Genomic DNA, 24,975 nt, shown 5'->3' with positions numbered 1-24,975 from the left:
ACAGCGATGCCATGTCCTACTGCGAGTGTTCCCTGGCCCGATCATGATGCAACATCTCCCCATCACATCCCCTCGTTGCAATACAACTCCACCCAGTCGAGATGCCACGCTGACCCTGCTCTGTCATTTCCCAATGTCAACCTGTACCAACACCCATCCCTCATGCATGACCCACATCCCCCCATGTCAATTCAGTGTCAGCACAGCATAGTGCCGCCATGACATGGCATCACCCCCTGTGCCATCAGCACATCATGCTGCGCCACCATGTCATGCCGCACCACCCTGCAGAGACAGCCCGGCACGACACACCACCGCCCTGGCGTGGCCACATCATTGCGCAGAGAAGGCAGGTCACAAGATGACACCACCGTGCCAGGACGTGTCACACTGCTACGCAGAAGGGGCACATCACGACACAACACCACCGGTGATACGACATACTGCTAGGAAGCTCCACCATGTCACGACACCGCCACGTTGTGACAACAACAACACCCTACAGCATCACGTCACAACGCACTGCTAGGCAGTTCCACCACATCATAACAACACCACCATGTTGTGACATGACACACTGCTCCGCCATGTCGCGACAACACCATGTTGTGATACAACACACTGCTAGGCAGCCCCACCACATCACACCACAACACCCCCATGTTGTGACATGACACACTGCTAGGCAGCCCCACCACATCACAACACAACACCCCCATGTTGTGACATGACACACTGCTAGGCAGCCCCACCACATCACAACACAACACTCCCATGTTGTGACATGACACTGCTAGGCAGCCCCACCACATCACAATGCAAAGTCACCGTGTTGCGACACAACACACTGCTAGCCAGCCCCACCATAGTCCAACATAGTGGGCAGCGGAGCCAGTTTCAGGGCTGCTGGTGGTGTCCCCTCCCCAGGCCTCCCGGGCTGTGGTCCCCCACCCCTGGGCATGCCCACCCTCCCCCACCCCCAGCACCAGAAATGCCCCCCCACCCGAGGCATGCCCTCTTCATCCCTTAGCTCCGAAGGTGCCTCCCCCAGCCCCATGCGTACCCCCCCACTCCCCCAGCCCCAGGCCTGCCCCCCCTGCCCTCCCAGGCCCAGGCATGCCCACCATACCTTCCACATACTCCATGACCATGCAGAGATGCCGCTTGGTCTCGAAGGAGCAGAACATGCTGACGACGAAGGGGTTCTCGGCGAAGGTGAGGATGTCCCGCTCCACGAAGGCCTGCTGGATCTGGTTCCGCAGGATCAGGTTCTGCTTGTTGATCCTCTTCATGGCAAAGCGCTGCCGGGTCTCCTTGTGCCGCACCAAGTAGACAGCCCTGAAACCCAGCACAGGCTCGGCTCCGGCCACAGCCACAGCCACTGGGGCCAGGTGAGGACCCAGGAGTCATGGCGCCAACTTCCCACCCCCCAACTCTAACCACTCCCCTCCCAGGGCTGGCACGAGAACCCAGGAGTCCTGGCGCCAACCTCCCAGCACCCCTCAACTCTAACCACTCCCCTCCCAGGGCTGGCACGAGAACCCAGGAGTCCTGGCGCCAAGCTCCCAGCACCCCTCAACTCTAACCATTCCCCTCCCAGGGCTGGCACGAGAACCCAGGAGTCCTGGCACCAAGCTCCTAGCACCCCTCAACTCTAACCACTCCCCTCCCAGGGCTGGCACAAGAACCCAGGAGTCCTGGCGCCAACCCCCCAACTCTAACCACTCCCCTCCCAGGGCTGGCACGAGAACCCAGGAGTCCTGGCGCCAACCCCCCAACTCTAACCACTCCCCTCCCAGGGCTGGCACGAGAACCCAGGAGTCCTGGCGCCAAGCTCCCAGCACCCCTCAACTCTAACCACTCCCCTCCCAGGGCTGGCGCAAGAACCCAGGAGTCCTGCAACCAACCCCTCAACTCTAACCACTCCCCTCCCAGGGCTGGCATGAGAACCTGGCCTGACACCCAGTCCTCCCCCACTCTAACCACTCAACCTCACTGCTGCCTCGGAGCTGAGACAGAACCCAGGAGCCCAGGGCTCTCCCTTCCCCCTCTCAAATTCTCTATGAGGCTGGGGGTGAGTTTGGGGGTGCTGATCCTTCCACAGAGCAGAGGGGCTGTGAGGGGAGGAGCCAAATCTCTCTTGCCTCCCCCGGACCCCCAAGGGGTGCAGGCCATGGCTGAAGGAGGGGCCCCGGGTCATGGGCCCCGGGTCAACCCCTCCCCCAACACTCTCTCACCCATAGGCTCCGTTGCTAATAAGTTTGATGGTTTCAAAGTCCCCTTCTCCGGGTGGTTTCTTGTGTTTCAGGGTAGCTCCCCGGCCCTGGAATAAATCACACACATCACTGAGGGTAGGGGTGGGAAAGAGGGAGCCCCCACCCCCCAGATCCAGCCCCCATATCAGCCCTCAGGCCCCACCAGCGCCCAGCCCCCCTGCTCTAACCACTAGACCCCACTTCCTCCTAATGCACGGGGTGCCTGGTTTTCCCATGCTGGGCTAAAGCCAGATGGGACAGCCTTGGCCCAGCGCCCAGGCTCAGGGGGCTGGGAGTTGCATTTGTGTGTGTAGCTGTGGGGCTGGGTGGAGTGGGTCTATGGGGTGTGTAGTTTCTGGGTCTGTGTGTGCGCGTATCTGTGTCCACTCTGTGTCTGTGTTGCTTCTGGGGTTGTGTGTGTGTGTGTGTGTGTGTGTGTGTGTGTGTGTGTGTGTGTGTGTGTGTTATTTCCAAGTTGTGTCCCTGTAGGGGTGTGTGATTGGGGGCAGGGGATGGCTGTGTGGGGAGCGTGGTGCTTCAGATGTTATGTGTCTGGGAGGAAGGTGGCTCTGCAGGGAGTGTGAGTGTGTTTGTGCGTCTCTGGGGTGGGTTGTATTGTTCCTGGGGTTGTGTGTCTCTGCGGAAAGTGTGAGTCTCTGCATGGGAGGATGTTGTTTTTCAGGCTGTGTCCTTCTGGGGTGTATGACCGCTGGCAGCGTTTGCGTGTTGTTTGTTTCTGGGGCTGTGGTATGTGTGTCCGTGGGGAGTGTGTTTCTGGAATTGTGTGTCTCAGGAGGGGTGTTGTTTTGGGGGTCATTTCTCTGGAGCTGCGTGACAGTGGTGAGTGTGTGTGTCTCACAGGTTGTGTGGGTTGATTCTGGGGTTGTGTCCCTCTAGGTTTGTGTGACTGTGCTGCGTGCTGGACTGTGTGTGTCTGGGGTGGACTGTGTTGTTGAGGGTTGGCTCTCGGAGGGGGTGTGACAAGGACAGGTGTGTGTGTGTCTCTTGGGTGAGCTGTGTATGTTGTTTCAGGGGTTGTGTCCCTCTAGGTGTGCGTGATTGTGTTGCACAGCAGTCTGTGTGTGTTTCTCTGTACACGTGTACAGGAGCATGCAGGTGTCTGGGCGTTGTGTGGCTGTGTAGGCATGCGGTTGTGCTGCCTCTGTTGTGCGTCTGTATCTCTGGGTGGGCAAATGTATTTGTGCGTTAACAAAATGCCTCAGCTGGGGCAGCAGGGCCCTACCCCAAACCCTGTGCCATACTGCCACCCTGTGGGACCCAGCAGGATTGCGCCCCATTTCAGCACCTCGGCAGAGGGCTCTCCCAGGGCACGGGGGTGGTTCTGACACACACAAGGGCTGTTCCAATCCCCTCCACCAGGGGGCAGTGGAATGGTGAGTCCCCCACATTATTATGGCCCCATCAATATAGATCCAGAGCCGTGGGGCACCAGACCCAGCCCTCACCCCCCATGGCTCGGACCCCTGATGGCCCTGTGCCGTCCGTACACCTAGGGGCGGGCATTTACCTCTGTGAACTCGTCTGTCTCAGGCGTGTTGGAGCCACCGCTGTCGTGTTCCTCCAGATGCACCATGTCTGGGGGGAAACATGGACTGAGGAGAGGGGTCACTGGAGCCCCCAGGGAATGAAGGAAGGGTGATGCGGGCAGCCACACACACACACACCCATGGACATACGCACAGGGATAGACACAGACATTCAGTCCCAGACAAGGCAGGCGCGTACACATGTGTGCATGTTAACATGAATGTAGTCACATGTAGTCCCACAGAGATACATGCATGCAGTCATACAGGCACACACATGCAGCTGCAAACACACATGCAGTCATACATACACATATGCAGTCACACATGTGCATACAGACATATCACAGAGTTGCAAATACATGCATGTTTTCAGACAGCCATGTGAATGCTAACACACATGCAGTCATAGAAATGAAAGCACACAATAACACACCAATGTGCAATTACACACACATGTGCATGCTAACACACAGGCAGTCACACAGCCACATGCAATCTTACACACATGAATGCTAACACATGCATAGTCACGCACCCACATGTGCATGCTAACACGTGCAGTCACACCCCAATGTGCCACAACACACACACATTCAATAACACACACATGAATGCTAACACATGCAGTCACACACTCACCTGCAATCATGCACACGTGCATGCTAAGACACGCAAACACCGACATGCCACCACACATACTTGTGCAGTGGCAACACGCATGCAGTCACAGCCACCCATGCTCGCTGGCACAGGCCTGGCCATAGGGGGCACTGGTCCCGGTGCCCCTCTCCCCTGCCGGGGTTACCTGTGAAGGGGTCGCGTGTGAGGCCCAGCTGGCTGATGATGTAGCGGGGAATGTCCGTCTTCATCAGGTGTCCCTCCTTGGCGTGATCCTCAGCCTCCTCCAGCAGGTGGTAAAACTCCTCAGGGTTAAACTCCTGCAAGATGCCAGCACGGCCACCCAGCCCCGTCACTAACGGGCAGGCAGGGGGCACACCCCCTTATAGAGACCCTGCGGGCTGGGGAGACACCCCAGGGCTCCCCTTGTGTCTGAAAGCCGGCACTGGGGATGGGTGCCCCAACTACAGATCTGCAGACAGGGCAGGCGGTTACTAGGGCATCCTGGGTCAGCAAGCAGGGTGGGAGCAGGACACTGGGCTCTGTCTACCCACCCGTTCCTGCTGGCATACCAGGGACTGCCAGCAGGGGGCACAGCGGGTTTGGTGCCAGTGTTTGCATCAGCCTGTATGCGCGTATAAGGGTGTGTGTGTAAGTGAGTGTGCATCAGGCATTTCTGTGCGTGTATCAGGTGTTTATGCCTTTGTGTGTTTCAGGGGTGTGCTTGTCAGGTCAGGCCTTGCAGGCATCTGTGCACATTTGTGTTGGGGGGAGGTGTTGGTGTGTCTCTACGTCCATTTCAGGTACTTGCGCGTGTCTGTTCCAGGTGTGTGTGTAGGGGAGGTGTATTTGTGTTTCAGGGATTTGGACGTGTGTTGGTGTGTATGTCTGTTTCAGGTGTGTGGGAGTGGGTGTCAAGTGTGTGGGGGTGTATTTGTGTTTCAGGTGTGTATGTGTGTTGGGGGTGTGTAGCATGACAAAGTGGGTGAGGAAATATCCTTTACTGGACCAACTTTTCCTGGTGAGAGAGACAAGCTTTCGAGCTACACAGAGCTCTCCTTGTGTGTGTTGGATGTTGGGGGGGTGAGGTGTGGTTGTGTTTCAGATGCCTTTGTTGGTGCATGTATTTTGGGTGCTTGTAAGGGGACTCTCTCTCTCTCACACACACACACACACAGCTGTGTCTTTTGTCACCGTCTCAGAAGCTGCCAGACCCTCCGCCCGGGTCACCCCGCCCCACGTCCCTGGGCGAAGGGGGGTTCACACACTGATTGGCGAGTCAGATGGCTGGGCCTCTCGGGGTGCAGGGCAGAGGGGCTACCTACATGCCCACTCCTATTCCCAGCATCACAACCCCATAGCAGGGGGGGAGATCCCAGCTGGAGGATGCCTCTGCCTGTCTCTGTTGCCATGACGGCCCTCTAGCAACTGGGCAGCGATGGCTGTTGCCACAGCAACAGGCCGCATCAGCAACCTATCTTGGCCAATGCCACACCGCCCCCTGCTGCCAGCTTGCTCACCATTGGGCCAAGGCAGCAGCCCAATCACTGACCAGCACAGCTGTTGTCAGGGCGACCAGCTGGGTGCCATCGGATTGGCTGGCATGGGTGGTCCAAGCTGCCAGATTTGGGGATGGCTATGGGGGGAACATAGAGAGGTAGGGGCAGGCTGGGGGTGTGAGTGGGGGAGCTGGGGGGCAGGCACAGGGGGGATGGGGACAGGCACACAATGGAGTCAGAGAGGTGAGTACAGCAGGGGTGGGGCTAGGAGCCAGGACTCCTGGGTTCTCTTCCCGGCTCTAGGAGGGGAGCGGGGGCTAGTGAGGGGGGCTAGAGTAGGGGGCTGGGAGCCAGGTCTCCTGGGTTCTCTCCTAGCTCTGGGAGGGGAGCAGGGGTTACTGGGTTAAAGCAGGGGGGGGCTGGGAACCAGGACTCCTGGGTTCTCTCCCCGGCTGTAGGAGGGGAGCAGGGGCTAGTGGTTAGAGCAGGGGGCTGGGAGCCAGGACTCCTGGGTTCTCTCCTAGCTCTGGGAGGGGAGCAGGGGTTAGTGGGTTAAAGCAGGGGGGCTGGGAGCCAGGACTCCTGGGTTCTCTCCCTGGCTCTAGGAGGGGAGTGAGGGCTGGTGGTTAGAGCAGGGGGCTGGGAGCCAGGACTCCTGGGCTCTCTCCCCGGCTCTAAGAGGGGAGTGGGATCTAGTAGTTAGAGTAGGGGGCTGGGAGCCAGGACTCCTGGGTTCTCTCCTCAGCTCTAGGAGGGGACTGGGGGCTAGTGGTTAGAGTGGGGACTTGGCATAGGGTTTAGGGTTAGTGCAGGGATGCTAGCAGCACATTGTTCTGACGGGCAGCAGGGCTGGGAGCTAGGTGTCCCAGAGGAAAGCCCCAGCCCCTAGCGTGGGGCACAGCAGAGTGGGGGGAAGCTGCCTGTCCCATGCTCCCGCCCGCCCTCACCAGGCACTCCAAGAGCCGCGCCGGGCGGGAGATGATGATCAGCAGCTTCTTCACCAGCTGGGTCACGAAGGCGACTTCCAGGCTCTCCGAGCGCTCGTAGGCCTGGGGGGTGGGGGCGGGGTGGAGATAAGAGGCAGCCCATGCCGGCCCTAGGTCCTGAGCCTGCCCTTCTGCCCCACCCCCACTACACCACTCGCATCACCCTCAGGACCCTCATCATGTTCCCCCAGCACCCTCCTGTTCCCATCGCAGCCCTGTGATCCCCTGTCACAGCCTCGTCACCCCCCTGCTCCACACCCACTGGCAGCGCCTCCCCCCACTCACGTCCTGCAGCAGCTTCTCCATGTTCTCCTGCAGCTCGTAGAAGTAGATGCTGGTGATAAGCCCCTCGCGGGCCTTGGCCAGGCAGTCCCGGGCCAGCTCGATCACCTGGTGGTGGATGAAGCTGAGCGCCCCGTCGGCCAGGGGCAGCACGCTGTCGGGCTCGAAGGCCGTGACAAACTCCTGCAGCTTCTCCTCCATCTGCGCCGTGGCCTGCCCGGGTTAGGGGACGGGGAGACTCTACTGAGCCGGCACCCGGGGGAGTTTAGCCCAGAGATTATGCGGCTCTGAGCAGGAATCCCATTGCCCTCCCTCAGCCACGGCAGAACACAGGAGTCCTCGCCCCCAGCCCCCTGCTCTAAACACTACACACCACTGCCCTCCCTGAGCCAGGGCAGAACCCAGGAGTCCTGGCCCCCAGCCACCTGCTCTAACCACTACACACCATTGCCCTCCCTGAGCCAGGGAAGAACCCAGAATCCTGGCTCCCAGCTCCGTGCTCTAACTACTACACCCCACTGCCCTCCCTGAGCCAGGGAAGAACCCAGAAGTCCTGGCTCCCAGCCCCGTGCTCTAACTACTACACCCCACTGCCCTCCCTGAGCCAGGGAAGAACCCAGAAGTCCTGGCTCCCAGCCCCGTGCTCTAACTACTACACCCCACTCCCCCGAGCCAAGATGGAACCCAGGAGTCTGGAAGGCGTCACCTGGCCAGTCTCAACCCAACCTTGCCTAGACCCCCTAGACCTCTGCCTCTTGGTCCCAGGGGTGAATGAGAGACTGGGGGGCAGGGTTCCCCCTCTGACCTCCCCGGGATCCCCCCTGGAATCCCCGGAGGGAGCAGGCAGCGGTTATACAACGTTTCGCCACCAGAGGGCTCCCTTCCCAAAGGAACCCCAGAGGGTTCAGCTGGGGGGGTGGGGGGCTGGGGTCCTGCTCAGCCCGTCCTGCCCGATCCCCCTCGCCCAGAGACTCACAGCCAGGAGCTTTCCCACAGGCGCTGCAGGGACCTCGGAGGCCTCTCCCCCGCCAGGGCCTGTCAGCCCTTCGCTGGCGAATCCCACAGCAGGGCACAGGGCTTCCCTGCTCCCCGGGCCCCCACCCCTGCTCCCTGGGCTCCCACTCGCTGGACTCTGCCAGGACCCCCGGCCCCCACCCACTAGACTGTGCCAGACCGCTAGGCCCCCACCCTGCTGCACCCTTGGGCCCCCACTCGCTGGACTCTGCCTGGCCTCTGGGCCCCCACCCCTGCTCCCTGGGCCCCCACTCGCTGGACTCTGCCAGGCCCCCCAGCCCCCATCCTGCTGCGCCCCTGGGCCCCCACCTGCTGGACTCTGCCAGGCCCCTGGACCCCCACCCCTGCTCCCTGGGCCCTTGTCCCCTGCAGTGCCCTCAGAGCCTGTTCCCTTCCCCCCCCCCATCATACCTTGGGGAACCGTTCCTTGTACACATGGTTCATCATCACTATCTCATTGTCGTAGGAGGAGGGGGAGCGGCCCGGGCTGCAGAGCATGGAGGGAGAGAGGAGTCACATGGTGTTACATCTCCTCGCTCCCCCGTGTTTCTCCCCAGTGCCTCCCGCCTCCCAGAAACCCGCCACCCGGCTCTGAGATGCAGCCACCTCTGGGGTGGGGCACGGGAGCTGTTTTTACAGGGGTTATTTATCCAGCAGCTAAGATGCAGCCACCTCTGGGGTGGAGACCTGGTAGCTGTTACACCAGAAAGGCTTTGCACAAGGGAGAATGCCCCCTGCTAAGCCCCCAATCCCTCTCCCGATCACCCTGCTGGGGAACTGGGCTCAGCACTGGCTTGGAGAGGAGAGCACCCCCTCCTGAGCCCCCACTTCCCACGTCACAGCACCCGCTAGCACAGGGGTCGGCAACCTCTGAGAAGCGGCGTGCTAAGTCTTCAGTAATGTAAGGTTTCGCGTGCCAGTAATACATTTTCCATTTACAGGGGCCCCCGACAGAACGCCACACCAGCAGCGGGGTGAACGGGGCTAAGACCCCGGCTGGCAAGGGGCCGGCAGCCAGAACTTCAGACCAGCAGCGGGCTGAGCCAACCCCTGCCAGACGGGGTCCCGGCCGCCGGCCCCGCTCAGCCCACCTGGGGTTCCGTTCACTCAGGCCGGCAGAGGGCTGAGCGGGGCCGGCAGCCAGGACCCCGGCTGGCAAGGGGCCGGTGGCCACAATGCTACACCAGCAGCAGACTGAGCGGGGCTGGTGGCCAGGACCCCGGCTGGCAAGGGGCCGGTGGCCACAACGCTACACCAGCAGCAGACTGAGCGGGGCTGGTGGCCAGGACCCCGGCTGGCAGCAACGTGCCAGTAAAAATTGGCACACGTGCCGTAGGTTGCCAACCCCTGCGCTAGCACCTTGCTGAGACCAGCACCGACTGCTGGGGGAGGGCACCCCCCGCCCCGGCTGCGGACAGATTTCCATTGCAAGCTTCCAATGTGACCCCCGCCCCAGGGGACGGGAACAGATGCTGGGGGAGGGGGAGTCCGGAGGCGATGTGGGCGTCCCCTCTGCTCCTGCAGTACCTGAGGCTCCGGGACCGGGGGCGCACGGCAGGGGAGCGGCGCCCTCCATCGTCGTCCGTGATGCTCTCGGTGCTGCCGAAGTGCTTGGAGAGGAAATGCAGCTCGTCCATGGTGGGCTGGTAGGGCAGCTGGTGCAGCCGCTCCTGGGACGAGCAGGACGACTAGGGAGGGAGAGAAAGAGGAGGGTTAGCCAGGGACCCGATGCTGAGGTGCAGCCACCTCTGGGGTAGGGCGTGTCAGGTAATTAACCGCCGCTTGGGAGAGGAAGTGAAAGAGACTCCCACGCCCTATTATAACTGCAGCACAGCCCCCCTAGTGCTGCGCCGAAACCAGCCCTGGCAGAGTGAGGAGAGCGCCCCCTAGTGACACCCCGCCCTGCTCCCTGCAGCCCGGGCCCCCGAGTGCCGCACGGGGCCCAGCACTGACCGCCAGGGGCCAGCGCTGTGTGGACACTCCGGCCGGCCCTACCCGCCCGTTTGGGGGAACGACACTCACCGACACGGTGGAGCTGGGCGTGTTGGTTCCATATCCGGATGAGGGAAGGGAAGCCAGAGACCACCGACGCCCGTCTGCCCTGAGGGGACCAAAGAGCGGAGCGTGAGGGGATCCAGTCTCCCGAAAGCCTCAGCCTCGTCCAGCCCAGCCACCCCTATGCCAGGGGCTTGGAGCTACTGCCTGGCATGTGGGATGGGGGCGAACGGGGCTGAGCAGAGGTGCCAGGCAGTGCCCCACCGGAACAGCTACATGGGGACCCCTAAGGGCTCGGGGGTCACACATGGGGCCAGTGGGAATGATGGGGGTGTTAATTAACTCCCTTCCCAGAGCGAGGGAGAGAACCCAGCAGTCCTGGCTCCCAGGTCCTGTCCTGCTCACACTCCCTTCCTGGATTTGGCCCAGGCAGGTTCCCCCAGGCCCTCGCCCCGTCCCCAGTCCAGGGCACATGGGGAAGGCGCCATGCGGAGGGACAGAGCCCTTGCACCCTGTGAGCCAGAGTGGGGAAGGGAACAGCACTTCCCACCAGTCGGTTCAGCCGAGGGATGCCAGGACCCGCCAGCCGGGTGAGCCCCATGGGGCCCAGCTGCTCCAGAAGGAGACGGTGCCATTTCTCCCCAGGCTCTTGGCAGGGGCTGGTGTGGGTGGGCAGGGCTGTAATCAGAGCAGGGAGCGGCAGCTGCAGCCTCCTGCGTGGGCCAGGGGATCGGATGGGAGTCAGGACTTCTGGGTTCTCTCCCCAGCTCTAAAGCCGGTTCAGGTCCCGATCTCTGTGCTGAGGCTGCTGGCGAGGTGGGAGAGTGTCTGTTAGCTGTGTAGAGAGAAGGTTGTTTATTGTGAAGACACCTAAGAACTGGACTGAGGTCTGGTAAACTCGTTCCACTCCCCAGAGCCTGGCACCAAGGGGGCGGCGCAGCCCTTACCTGCGCGAGGAGGTGAAGGAGAAGTGGGCAGGTGCATTGGGTGAGAAGTTCCTCGGGCTGTCCAGGGGGCTGCTGCCTACGAGGGAGAGGGGACGACAGACAGACATAGAGCATGTTAGGATCCCTCAACAGATAGCATCCCACCGCTGCCACCAACACCACATGCTTCCTCCATAGAGGGCAGAGCCACAAGGGGTGGACTACATCATTATAGGCTGCCGTTCCCACTTCCTCCCAAGAGCAGCCAATGGGGTAGAAGGCACTAATACTTCTGTAAGCTTTAATAGACATTTTGTAACCCTAAATTAATTACAGCATGTCACAGAGTATCAGGATTGGAAGGGACCTCAGGAGGCATCTAGTCCAACCCCCTGCTCAAAGCAGGGCCAATCTCCAGACAGATTTTTGCCCTAGATCCCTAAATGGCCCCCTCAAGGATTGAGCTCACAACCCTGGGTTTAGCAGGCTAATGCTCAAACCACTGAGCTATCCCTCCTCTAATGCCAGGCAAAGTTGTTGGCGGTTGGAGAAAGTGGTGATGGGGGCATGAGAAAGAGATGGATGGATGGAGAATCTGTCTGTGGCCAGACAGCTGCATTAGCAGATAGATAAACAGATGGATGGATGGACTGACAGAAGAATGGACAGATGAATAGACTGGTAGATAGATGGGCAGAAGGCTAGATGGAGAGATGGATTGAAGATGGATGGATGGATGGATGATCTGAAAGACAGAAGAATGGATGGATGGACTGTAGCGAGGTGGACAGTGGATGGATGGATGAAGAGATGGATTGGTAGACAGATGGATGAGTGGATGGACAAAAGGATAGCTACAATGCTTAAATGATGGATGGACGAATGGATGGATGGTTGGATGGATGGATGGATTGAAAGATGGATGGAGGGATGGATTGAAAGAGATGGACAGATTGAAGTGGATGGATGGTTGGATGGATTAAAAGAGATGGATGGATGGTTGGATAAATGGATTGAAAGAGATAGATGGATGGATTGAAAGAGATGGAAGGATGGATGGATTGAGATGGATGGTTGGTTGGATGGATGGATTGAAAGAGATGGATGGATGGATGGATTGTTGGATAGATTGATGGAGGACTCAGGAACAGACGAATGGCTAGACTGATGAATGGATAGACGGATGCTGTGATAAATGAACAGACAGACGGGCGGATGGACAGACGGGCAGACACACACAAGGCTCCAGGGATGGAGCCAGACGAAGAGCTGAGCAGCCGTTGGGTGATGGGAGCAGCCCCGGGCCCAGCTGGGCTCCGGCAAGGCTGGCTCAGCGAGGGAAGGGAACTGCCCCTGGTGGGGACACGTTTTGATGCCTCGGGCAAGCGCTCCCCCTGCTGGCTGCGGAGCAGCATGGCTGGGACGACGCTGGATGGATGGAGTCCCGGGCTGGGGGAACTCACCAATGTGACCCGGGAGGGGGGAGTGGGGCCGCGGCAGCGTCGGGGACGTGCTGGTCAGGATCAGGCTCTTCCTGTTACTGGTTCGGCAGCTGCAGAGAAGGGAAGGAACAAGAGAAGAGGGGACTGGACTCAGTGGGCAATGGGGTCTGACCCCACTCCCAAAGGCAGCATGTCATCAAGGGACTTTCAAGAGACAGCTCCCCTTCAGGGTCGTCTCTACCCCCTCTGGCCCAGGACTAGAAACCCTGAGCTCTGCTCTGCTCCGCTCCCAGCACCGGTGATAGAACCCAGGAGTCCAGGCTCCCAGCCCCTCCCTGCTCTAACCACTAGCCGCCACTTCCCTCCAAGCACTGGGGATAGAACCCATGAGTCCTGACTCCCAGCCCCTCCCTGCTCTAACCACTAACCCCCACATCCCTCCCAACACCGGGGATAGAACCCAGGAGTCCTGGCTCTCAGCCCCCCACCCCCACACTAAGCAGTAGGGCCCCTCCCAGCCATTCCCATCTCTATTTCGTCTGGGCTCTGGAGTTTGTTCTGCGCTATTTCCAGTGCGGGAATGGACAAAATGGATTGAGACCAGCTGGGGGCGGGGCAGTGACAGGGACAGACGCCAGGTGATGACATCTGTGCTGCCCTCCTCCCGAATTCTCCCCACCTGGCACCAGTGCCCAGCCCCAGGACAAGGGCTCCCAGGCCCTACCTACTCTAACCACTACACTTTCCTCCCAGGGCCAGGCTCCCCATAGACTTATAACCTTCACTTCAACTTCAGGAAGGGTGTGACAACATCCATGCCCAGTCTGTGAGGGGAGTGGGGCCTAATGGTTGGTGGGGGCTGGGAGCCAGGACTCCTGGGTTCTATCTCCAGCTCTGTGAGGGGAGTGGGGCTTAGTGGCCGAGGGGGCTGGGAGCCAGGATTCCTGGGTTCTATTCCTTACTATTGTGCTGTGTTTTTAGGAACAGATTCCAGGATGTCTCTCACAAGCTGACCCCAGGGTCCTGCCTAAATTATCCAGCCCTGACATTCCCCCTCTCCCAGCCCCATCACCCACATTCCACTGCTCTGGGCTCCTACCCAGCTGCCAGGCTCCACCCCAGAGCTGGCTTGTGGCCGAGGTGGCGAATGAGGTAACTCGCCCAAGGTCACACAGGGAGTCAGTGACAGAGCTGGGAATGGAACCCAGGAGTCCTGACCTCCTCCCCCCACCCAAAACCCCAGAGATAAATCAGGATGGAGGTGCAATAAACAAAGATGGAGAAGAGAAGTGTCAGGAGTGAGGGGCACCGGCAGTGGGGGGGGGGGGCAGGGCTGGGCTAGCAGGGGCTGCGGGTCGGGAGTGAGGGGCACTGGCAGAGTTGGGAGTCAGGGCTGGGATAACAGGGGGCTGCGGGTCGGGAGTGAGGAGCATCGGCAGAGCTGTGGCCGTACCAATCTCTCACTGGTAGTTTTCTCGCGCACCATCAGCTTTGGCTTCTAGCCGCTGCCTCTGCTGGGTTAATGTATCTGCCTCGTCGAGGATTATTTATTAGCTGCTGGGCTCTGGTAGCAGATCCCGGCCCATACGCAGACTGTGTCACACTTCACGGTGCTGACATGTAACTGGCTATCAGTAGGGTTCAGAGTCAGGAACCCATGGCAGGGAAAGGGGGCAGAGCGAGCCAGGGAGAGCAGGGGATTATGGGAATGCTGGCTGCTCCCCTCTGCTGTGACACAGCCAGGTTGGGACAAGCATCCTCAGCCACGTGTCATACACCCTACACTGCTCTTTGCAGGGGTGATTCCCCCACCCCACCCCCAGCTCTGGACGGGGGAGCCATGTCTATGCCATGATGCGGCAACTGTCAAACCCTCAACTGTCCCATCCCCTAAGCACCCTGGCCTCAGCCCCCATGGTCCCTGTGCCCTGCTTCTCCCACCACCCACAGCTTGGGCTTGAGCAGACAGACCCACCCCCTAGGAAGGGCACCCATGGCTAGTTACTCTGGTGCCAGCCTGGGACCAAGGGGGGCGGCCTGGACACAGAGCCCCCAGGACTGGGGCCTGCGCAGCCATCTCAAAACAACCATCAGCCACCGTTGTGTGGTGGGTTAGCAGCAGCCTCCTTATCCACAATGGGATTCACGGTGCTGCCCATTCGCTGCTGGGGGGTTGGCGTCAGGCGGGGGGGGGAGAGTGTGGGTGGCTTTGTGTGTTGTGTCCGGGTCAGGTCTGGCTCTGAGTGTGGTTCAGGATGTGTGTGTGTCCTGTGTGTGTATTGTCTCCTGTGCAGCTGGTGTCTGCCTGTCTCCAAGCCCTGTCTCCATGGAGACGCCCTGTCTGTCTGTCTCCTGTCTCCATGGAGACGCCCTGTCTGTCTGTCTCCTGTCTCCGTGGCGATGCAGCCAGTCAAGCAGCTCATTAAACCCAACAATGGGTGGGACCCGGGCGGTTGTTCTCAATCGCAGCAGGCCCCTGCTAGGAAAGGCCATGTCAGTGCATGTGCAAACATACCAGTGTGTGTCAGTGGTGTGCAAATGTGTCAGCATGTGCATGTGTGTCAGTGTGTGAGAGTGTCAGTGTGTGTCAGTGTGTATGTGAACATGTCAGTGTGTGCACGTGTCAGTGTGTGTCAGTGCATGTGTGAACGTGCCAGGATGTGCATCAGTGTGTGCATATGTGTTAGTGAATGCGCAGCCATGTATCAGCCCTTCTCCCACCACACACACTATCACACAAACACTAATTATACTGCACAAGAACACACACATGGAGTAGCACACACTCTCCAGGGACCAGTAGCTGTTCCTCTCTTGCACACGCGTGCACACACACACACACACACACACACACGGTGTAATTCCCCCAAAGGTGCCCACCTCGGCTCCACACCCTTCTCCTCCCACCCTCCCCAGACTGATCCCAAAGGGCCCAGCCTCCCACTCCCACCCCAGCCCCTCCAAGCAGCCAGGCAGCACTTGGCAGGTGGGTGGGTGGGTGAGGGAGGTGGCTGGGGGGCTGGGGCGGGAGGGCAGAGAGCTAGAGGGGCTGGGGAAGGCCGCTCTCCTTTGCTGTCAGTCCAAGATATGTCTCTAGCCCCTTCCCCTCATACACTATTCGACCCCTAAGACAGGAGGTGCCACGGTGCAGGGGCTGGAAACACTGAACAACCCTCAGACCCCAGAGCTGCCCCACCACCCCAGGGAGACACAGAGCTTGGAGGGCCAAGGAGATGGGTGGATGTGGGCTGTTAGTGAGAAAGGGGCGAGTATGTGAGATTAGAGGTGGGGTGGATGGGGATAGATAGATAGATAGATAGATAGATAGATAGATAGATAGATAGATAGATGGGGGTGTGGGGATAGATAGATAGATAGATAGATAGATAGATAGATAGATAGATAGATAGATAGATAGATAGATAGAGGGGGTGGATGGGGATAGATAGATAGAGCAGGTGGATGGGGATAGATAGATAGATAGATAGATAGATAGATAGATAGATAGATAGATAGATAGATAGATAGATAGATAGATAGATAGATAGATAGATGGGGGTGTGGGGATAGATAGATAGATAGATAGATAGATAGATAGATAGATAGATGGGGGTGTGGGGATAGATAGATAGATAGATAGATAGATAGATAGATAGATAGATAGATAGATAGATAGATAGATAGATGGGGGTGTGGGGATAGATAGATAGATAGATAGATAGATAGATAGATAGATAGATAGATAGATAGATAGATAGATAGATAGATAGATAGATGGGGTGGATGGGGATAGATAGATAGATAGATAGATAGATAGATGGGGGTGTGGGGATAGATGGATAGATAGATAGATAGATAGATAGATAGATGCGTATGGGGAGAGAGGGTGTATCTGGGGTTGGAGGGGGAGGAAGGGGTTTGAATGGGGATGGAGGGAGAGTGTGTCTGGGGTTGAACGGGGAGGGAGGGTGTATTTGGGAAGGGGAGGGAGGGGTTTGTATGGGGATGGAGGGAGGGTGTGTCTGAGGTTAAAGGGGGAGGAAGGGGAGTGTCTGGGGATGAAGGGGGGAGGGAGGCTGTGTCTGGGGAGGGAGGGGGAGAAAGAGGTTTGAATGGGGCTGGAGAGAGGGTGTGTCGGGGTGGAGGGGGAGGAAGGGGTGTGTCTGGGGTTGGAGAGGTGTGTCAGGGGACCCTCCCCCATCACCAGCATAAACCTCCCTCCCCCCGGGCTCTGAATCCCCCACTGCAAATCTGCCCCCTCCAGCTCTGAACATGCCCCCCCCCCAGCTAGCAGCTCCTGTCCCATGACTCCAAAGACATCCCCCCATCCCCACATCAGCCCTGAACCCATCATTGTTCCCCCACCAGTGCTGGTCACTGGGGGGAGACCCCAGCACCCCCCAGGAAAATACCCCCAAGATACTGAGAAAGAGGGGGAGAAGTCAGGCGGGGGGGACAGAGGAAAGGGCCAGGGGGCAGGACGGAGGGAGGGAGATTGGGGGGTGAGGCTGCAGATGGAGGGATAGCAAGGAAGAGGGAGGTGGAGGGATGAAGGGGGGCAGGGGGCTGGAGGAAGGGGGCTGACAGGGATGGAGAGGTGAGAATGGAGGGGGGATGGGGATGGAGGGATGTTGGGGGAGGAGGAGGATGGTGGAGAGCTTGGGGAGGGAGGGGAGGGGATGGGGATGGAAGGATCAAGACTGAGGGGAAGGAGGGATGATGAGGGGCTGAGGAAAGAGGGGGAGGGGGTGGAGGAAGATGGGGAAGGGGTGGAGGGGGACTGATGGGGATGAGGGAATAGAGGGGGGCTGAGGAAGGGGGGAGGGGATGGAGAGGGATGAGGGGATGGAGGGGGGCTGAGGAAGGAGAGAGGGGGATGGAGGAGGATGGGGAGGGGTGAAGGATGATGGGGGGCTGAGGGTGGGGGGAGGGGATGGAAGGATGATGGGGGGATGGGGGGCTGAGGATAGGGGGAAGGGGTGGAGGGAGGATGGGGGAATGGAGGATGATGGGGGAAGGAGGAAGGATGGGGGGATGGAGGAGGGGGTGGAGGGAGGATGGGGGGATGGAGGGTGCTGAGGATGGGGGAGGGGGAGGGATGATGGGGGGCTGAGAATGGGAGGATGGAGGGAGGAGGATGGAGGGGGCTGAGGATGAGAGGAGGCAGAGGGATGATGGGGGGATGGAGGGAGGATGGAGGGAGGGGGACGGAGGAGGGCTGAGGATGGGAGGAGAGGGAGGGATGATGGGGGGCTGAGGATGGGAGGAGGGGGAGGGATGATGGGGGATGGAGGGGGTGGGAGGAGGAAATGGAGGATGATGGGGGGCTGAGGATGGGAGGAGGGGGAGGGATGATGGGGGGATGGAGGGGGTGGGAGGAGGAAATGGAGGATGATGGGGGGCTGAGGATGGGAGGAGGGGGAGGGATGATGGGGGATGGAGGGGGTGGGAGGAGGAAATGGAGGATGATGGGGGGCTGAGGATGGGAGGAGGGGGAGGGATGATGGGGGGATGGAGGGGGTGGGAGCAGGGGATGAAGGATGATGAGGGACTGAGGATGGGGGGGAGGGATAATGGGGGGATGGAGGGAGGATGGGGGGCTGAGGATGGGGGATGGAGGAGGGCTGAGGATGGGAGGAGGAGGAGGGGTATGGATGATGGGGGGTTGAGGAGGGGGAGGGATGATGGGGGGCTGAGGATGGGAGGAGGGGGAGGGATGATGGGGGATGGAGGGGGTGGGAGGAGGGAATGGAGGATGATGGGGGGCTGAGGATGGGAGGAGGGGGAGGGATGATGGGGGGATGGAGGGGGTGGGAGGAGGGGATGAAGGATGATGAGGGGCTGAGGATGGGGGGAGGGATAATGGGGGGATGGAGGGAGGATGGGGGGCTGAGGATGGGGGATGGAGGAGGGCTGAGGATGGGAGTAGGAGGAGGGGTATGGATGATGGGGGGTTGAGGATGGGAGGAAGGGCATGGAGGATGATGGGGGCCGAGGATGGGGGGAGGGATAATGGGAGGATGGGGGGCTGAGGATGGGGGAGGGAGAATGGGGGGATGGAGGGAGAATGGGGGGATGGAGGGTGCTGAGGATGGGGGAGGGGGAGGGATGATGGGGGGCTGAGAATGGGGGGATGGAGGGAGGGGGATGGAGGGGGCTGAGGATGAGAGGAGGTGGAGGGATGATGGGGGGATGGAGGGAGGATGGAGGGAGGGGGACGGAGTAGGGCTGAGGATGGGAGGAGGGGGAGGGATGATGGGGGATGGAGGGGTGGGAGCAGGGGATGGAGGATGATGGGGGCCGAGGATGGGGGGAGGGATAATGGGGGGATGGAGGGAGGATGGGGGGCTGAGGATGGGGGATGGAGGAGGGCTGAGGATGGGAGTAGGAAGAGGAGGGGTATGGATGATGGGGGGTTGAGGATGGAAGGAGGAGGAGGAGGAGGGGGAGGGATGATGGGGGGCTGAGGATGGGGGAGGGATAATGGGGGGATGGGGGAGGATGAGGGGCTGAAGATGGGGGATGGAGGGAGGGGGAGGAGGGGATGGAGAATGATGGGGGGCTGAGGATGGGGGGAGGGAGGAAGAATGGTGGGATGGAGGGAAGGGGATGGAGGGGGGCTGAGGATGGGGCGGGGGGGGCAGGTGTCCCGGCCCCGGTACCTCTTGGTGCGGCGGAACATGCTGCCGTCCAGGCTCCGGGGCCGCGGGAGCTCGGCCGGGGCCGCGCGCCGGGGCTCAGACATCGCCCCCCGGGGCCGCCATGGGGCCGAGCCCAGCGCGGAGCGCGGCGAGCGGCTGCAGAGAAGCCGGAGCGGGGAGCGGGGGGGGCGGCGCTGGGAGCGGGGAGGGGCTGGGCTGGGGGTGTGTCGGGGGGGCGGGCTGGGTCTGTGTCTGCAGGAGGGGGCTGGGAGCGGGGAGGGGCCGGGATGGGGGTATGTCTGCAGGGGGGGGGCTGAGAGCGGGGAGGGGCCAGGATGGGGGTATGTCTGCAGGGGGGGGGGCTGAGAGCGGGGAGGGGCCAGGATGGGGATATGTCTGCGGGGGGGCTGGGAGCGGGGAGGGGCCGGGATGGGGGTCTGTCTGCGGGTGGGGAGCGCTAGGGGCGGGGAGGGGCTGGGCTGGGGGGGTGTCTGCGCGGCGGGGGGGGGCCTGGGAACAGGCAGGAAGGGCTGTGTGTGTGTGTGTGTGTCTGGCAGGGGCGGGGGGCGGGGACTCTGGTCTCGGGGCCGCTGGGATGATGCAGCTGGAAATGCTGTTTCAGGCAAAGGGACCATTGGGGGGGTTGGGGTGGGGGGAGATCAGAGATAGACACACACACACTCCACATAACACACACATACACACAACCTCTCCAGGAACACAGCACTCCAGCAATGCACACCCCAGACAACACACATGCACCCAATGCAATCCCCCCAAACAGACACGCACACAGATACACCCTAGTAACACACACACACACATGCATTCTCCAGGCTGTGACACACACACGTCACAGGCACCACACACACACACAGACACAGCCCTGGCTGCCCTTGCAGTGGGGGTAGGGAGACAGGGGGCCTCTGGGTGCAGTACAGCCTTTGCTATCTGCGGCTGGCATGAATTTCCGAGCTGTGATCTCTGAGAGGACGTGGGTGTGGGTGTGTCTGTATTTGTGTGTGTGGTACCTGGATCGTGTGTGGGTGTCACTAGAGTGTATCTCTGTGTGTTTCTGTTTGGGTGGGTACATGGTGGACGTGCCTGTGTTTATGATGTGTGTGTGTGTTACACAGTACGTGTTCTGTGGTGGGTGTTACCTTTTGTGTCACTGCAGTGTGTGTGTGTATAGGCCCCTCTCCCCCAAAACATAGAGTGTTTATCTATAGTGTATGTGTGTGTTGTGCTGTTGTCCGTATTTTGTATGAGTGTATATTTGTGTACATAGGATACATATATGGGGCTGGGTGCATGGCTGTATATATGGGATGTGTGTCTATATATGGGGCTGGGTGCACAGTTGCAGGGCCGGCTCCAGGCCACAGCGCGCCAAGCTTGGGGCGGCGAAATTGCTAGAGCCGGCCCTGCACAGTTGTACATATGGGATGTGTGTTTATATATATGGGGCTGGGTGCATGGTTGTATATATGGGATGTGTGTATATATATGGGGCTGGGTGCATGGTTGTATATATGGGATGTGTGTATATATATGGGGCTGGGTGCATGGTTGTATATATGGGATGTGTGTATATATACATGGGACTATATCTGTGGGTGGGGAGGCTGGGTACATGGGGTTGTGTCTGTGACTGAGTTTGTCCGTGGGGGGTGGTTTTGCATGGACTGTTTGTCTGGGTACATGCATGGGGTGGTTATGTGTGAGGTGCACATGGGCTCCGTGTAGCTTGGGGTGTAGGGTGCAGTTGTGCACACAGCACGTTTGGACGATTGCACACATGGGGGGCTGTGTGGTTGGTTGTGTGCAGGGCTTGGTGTGCATTCCCAGACCTCACCCACCCCACCCCCAAATCAACCCCCCACTCCAAAAACCCAGGCAAAGAGGAAAGACCAGAAGAGGCCTGATGGGTCTGGAGGCCAGCACAGCCCCTGGGATGTACCAGGCCAGACTCCGGGCAAAGCAGCAACGTGACCCAGGAGGGGCAGATTAACCCCTGCCCCCCAGCTGCATCCCCATGAGACTGGGTCGTAGCTCCCCTCTGCCCCAGCCAGCCAGCATGGGAATCGCCTGGATCGGTCCCGTGCAAAGTCTGTAGCGGGACACCGACTGTCGCAGGCCATGAGGGGTGTGACCACCCAATCCCGGGACACACAATCACCGCAGTGGAAGGGGCTCACCTGCTGCTTTTCCGCTGCAACGGCAGGTCCTTCTGCAAAACAAGACGGGGGGTTGGGAAGTTAGCCCCTGGGGGGTAGAGGGGATTTTGTCCCCTGGATCATCTTCAGAAGGTGACGGCGTCCCGGGGCTGATCTCTTTTCTATGACTCCTTTCGGCTGAACAGCCTGAAGTGTTTTGATCTGTGTAGCACAAGGCACAATGGGGTCCTGGCCCACACCCGGGGTTGCTAGCTGCCACCACAATACAAATAATTAATAGTAATTCCTACACATGGGGATCTCTTGCCTGGCACCAACAGGCAGCCACCTCTGGGGTGGGGCCCAGCTGCTGTTTATACAGGGATCCCTCACCCAGCATTGAGATGCAGCCACCTCTGGGGTGAGGTACAGGGGTTGTTTATACAGGGACCCTTGGCCTGGTACTGAGATGCAGCTGTCTCTGGGGTGGGGCGAGGGGGCTGTTTATACAAAGAAAACTCTGTGTCCTCTTGTGCCAGAAGGGGGCAGGGTAGGACACAAGCAAGAGTGAACCCAGTTAGAACCAACCCAGGACCACAAGGCCACCGCCACCCAGCGCCCCCTAGCCTGGCACTGGGGGCCAGCGCTGCCCGGCAGGGGAGAGTGCCCCCTACTGAGTCCCCCCAGCCAGCTCTCTGCAGCACAGCGCCCCCTAGTGCTGCCCTGGGCAGACTGCGAGGGAAAGTGCCACCCGCTGACCCCCACATCCCGCTCCCTGCAGCGCCCCCTCCCCTAGCACCGCCCTGAGCTCAGGAGACAGGGGAGAGCCCCCCCTGCTGAGCCTCCCGCCCTGCGCCCTTGGACTCGCCCCTCCAAGCCCAGGCTCTGCTTGGCCAGCAACTGCTGCAGCAGGCAGGGGGGCATCTGGCCGCGAAGGGCCCGGATTGCATTAGCAGGCCGCAGCGACCCTCCCCGTCTGTCTGAGTCTGTCTGCCCGGCTGTCTGAGTCCCGGGCTGTCTGTCCTGGGAGCCGAGCAGCCGGCATGCCAGGGGCTCAGCAGAAGACACGTTCTGGGATGCTCCCATCCTGGAAGGAATCTGGGAATCTGTTCTCCTGCCCCCAGGCTCCCAATGCAAATTTCGCATGCCCCCCCTCCCCAAACCCGTTAAGGCCCAGATCCTCAAAGCTACCTCAGCACCTCGCTTCCCTGGCAGCACCTTGGAGGATCTGGGCCCAAGCGTCTCACACTCGGCTCCAGCAGGAAAAAAATAATCAAATCTCTCAAAGAGCCTCAGTTGAGAGTGTGATCAGAGGCTGACGGACACCTCGCTCAAGAGATGTGCAGGGGGCTGATGCGACGGGATGCCGAGCCCCTCCCTGCCCTAACCACTAGCCCCTACTCCCTTCCCAGAGCTGCTGGTAGGAACCAGGCGTCCTGGCTCACAGCACTCTGCTCTAACCACTACACCCCATTCTCCTCCCAGAGCTGAGGATAGAACCCAGGCGTCCTAGCTCCCAGCCCCCACACTCTAACCATTGGGCCCTACTCCCCTCCCCAAGCCAAGACTTGAAAGAACAGCTCTCTCCGTAACACCCTCCCCACAGCCATTCACCTCATTCCAGCCATGAGCCCTGTCATTGGTGCAGCTCTGGAACGGCAGGGCCAGGGCATCTCTGCCTGCCGGCTGGGGGGCCAGGGACCCCAAAGGGAATCTCAGCAAGAGACACTTGGGGCGGGTCAGAGGGGATGGACCCACTCCAGGCCCTTTTCCTGTACTCTGCCCCCCAGGGAGATGGAAAATAACTCTGTGTGCGTGTGTTTGTGCTTGTGTGTATGTTTGCGTGTGTGCGTGTTTGTGTGGCTGTGTGGGTGTGCATGTATCTGTGCATGTGTGCATGTGTGTGTGCACACATGTGTATGTGTATCTGTTCATGTGTGGTTTGTGTGTTGGTGTGCCTGTGTACGTGTGTGTTCATGTGTGTGTTTACATGTTGGTGTGCATGTGTGGGGGTGGATGCCTTGGTGAGTGTAATAATGTCTGTGAGTGTGAAAAAGAGGGTGGGTTGTGCATTTGGCCGTGTGTGAGTGTGAGAATGAGGGTGTGAGGATGTTTAAACATAAGAGAGTGTGAGTGGCACGGGTGTGCGAGAGGTGTGTGTGGCTGAGAGGGCATGAGAAGAGGAAGTGGTGGTGTTAGTGCAAGTCCCCTGGGGGGAGCACAGGAGAGAATATGCCGGTATGAGGCGGGGGGTGTACAGTGTGCACACGTGAGAACGTGCAAGGTAGAAGTGTGAAATCTGTCTCACAACCCCATGCGGGTCTGTCTGTGGGGCACACTCGCTGGTGTGTGTGCACGTGTGTCCTGTGTACAATTCCACATATACCTTCCTTTCTCACGCTTGGTGGGTCATATTTCCGATGGTGTGTGTGCAGTGTTTCCCTTTGTGTGTAACATTTCCCTGGGTGTGTAGCACAGCTCAGCGTGTGTGTGACCGCTGCTGCAGCTGTGTGTGCCTGCAACAATTCCATGTCCAGGTGTGTGAGATATTTCAGTGTATCTGTGTGTAGAACAATTCTGTGTGTGCATGTGCGTGTGTGTGTGTGTGTGTGTGTGTGTCTTTAACATTTCCCTGGGTGTGCAGCACAGCACATCGTGTGTATGACCACTGCTGCAGCTGTGTGTGCCTGGAACAATTCCGTGTCTGGGTGTGTGAGATATTTCAGTGTATCTGTGTGTAGAACAAGTGTGTGTGTGTGTGTGTGTGTGTGTGTGTGTGTGTGTGTGTGTGTGTGTGTGTAACACAGCCCAGCGTGTGTGTGACTGCTGCTGCAGCTGTGTGTGCGTGGAACAATTCTGTGTCCAGGTGTGTGAGATATTTCAGTGTATCTGTGTGTAGAACAATTCTGTGTGTGCGTGTGTGTGTGTGTGTCTTTAACATTTCTCTGGGTGTGCAGCACAGCACATCGTGTGTATGACCATTGCTGCAGCTGTGTGTGCCTGGAACAATTCCGTGTCTGGGTGTGTGAGATATTTCAGTGTATCTGTGTGTAGAACAATGTGTGTGTGTGTGTGTGTGTGTGTGTGTGTGTGTGTGTGTGTGTGTGTGTGTGTGTGTGTGTGTGTGTGTGTGTGTGTAACACAGCCCGGCATGTGTGTGACTGCTGCTGCAGCTGTGTGTGCCTGGAACAATTCCGTGTCCGTGTGTGTGTGTGTGTGTGTGTGTGTGTGTGTGTGTGTGTGTGTGTGTGTGTGTAACACAGCCCAGCGTGTGTGTGACTGCTGCTGCAGCTGTGTGTGCGTGGAACAATTCTGTGTCCAGGTGTGTGAGATATTTCAGTGTATCTGTGTGTAGAACAATTCTCTGTGTGTGTGTAACATTTCTCTGTGTTTGTGCGTAGAACAAATCCCTCCGGGTGTACAACACCCGCAGGCACCTGTGCACCGCTCCCTCACCTCGGGGTGCTCCCTCCCACCAGCCCACTCCAGACAAATGCCCCACCCGAGTCTCTGACCCCCCGCCCCGCTGATCCCCAGGGGCCAGGGCTTCCCAGGAGCCCAGCAGCCACAGCACCCCGAGGTGGCACTGCAGGGGTTCATTCGCCCTCTGG

At 59.4% G+C, this 24,975-nt stretch overlaps 1 protein-coding gene across 1 annotated transcript in view; it reads right to left on the bottom strand.

The window, feature by feature from the left end:
• The window catches only part of MAST1 (microtubule associated serine/threonine kinase 1), a 46,841-nt gene that overhangs the window by 16,564 nt on the left and 5,302 nt on the right, over nt 1-24,975 (bottom strand). The window contains exons 2-13 of the mRNA XM_030545917.1: nt 21,407-21,438; nt 12,589-12,677; nt 11,147-11,222; nt 10,227-10,305; nt 9,732-9,892; nt 8,616-8,691; nt 7,194-7,403; nt 6,870-6,971; nt 4,611-4,743; nt 3,784-3,851; nt 2,238-2,323; nt 1,130-1,338 (exon numbers count right to left, since the gene is read on the bottom strand). Of these exons, the coding sequence (XP_030401777.1) occupies nt 1,130-1,338; nt 2,238-2,323; nt 3,784-3,851; nt 4,611-4,743; nt 6,870-6,971; nt 7,194-7,403; nt 8,616-8,691; nt 9,732-9,892; nt 10,227-10,305; nt 11,147-11,222; nt 12,589-12,677; nt 21,407-21,438 (1,321 nt within the window). The remainder of the gene's footprint in view (nt 1-1,129; nt 1,339-2,237; nt 2,324-3,783; nt 3,852-4,610; nt 4,744-6,869; nt 6,972-7,193; nt 7,404-8,615; nt 8,692-9,731; nt 9,893-10,226; nt 10,306-11,146; nt 11,223-12,588; nt 12,678-21,406; nt 21,439-24,975) is intronic.

This window comes from Gopherus evgoodei, unplaced genomic scaffold, assembly GCF_007399415.2.
Source record: "Gopherus evgoodei ecotype Sinaloan lineage unplaced genomic scaffold, rGopEvg1_v1.p scaffold_40_arrow_ctg1, whole genome shotgun sequence".
NCBI lineage: Eukaryota > Metazoa > Chordata > Testudines > Testudinidae > Gopherus > Gopherus evgoodei.
Note: the sequence above shows the minus strand (reverse complement) of the source record. Positions and strands in the feature narration are given on the sequence as shown.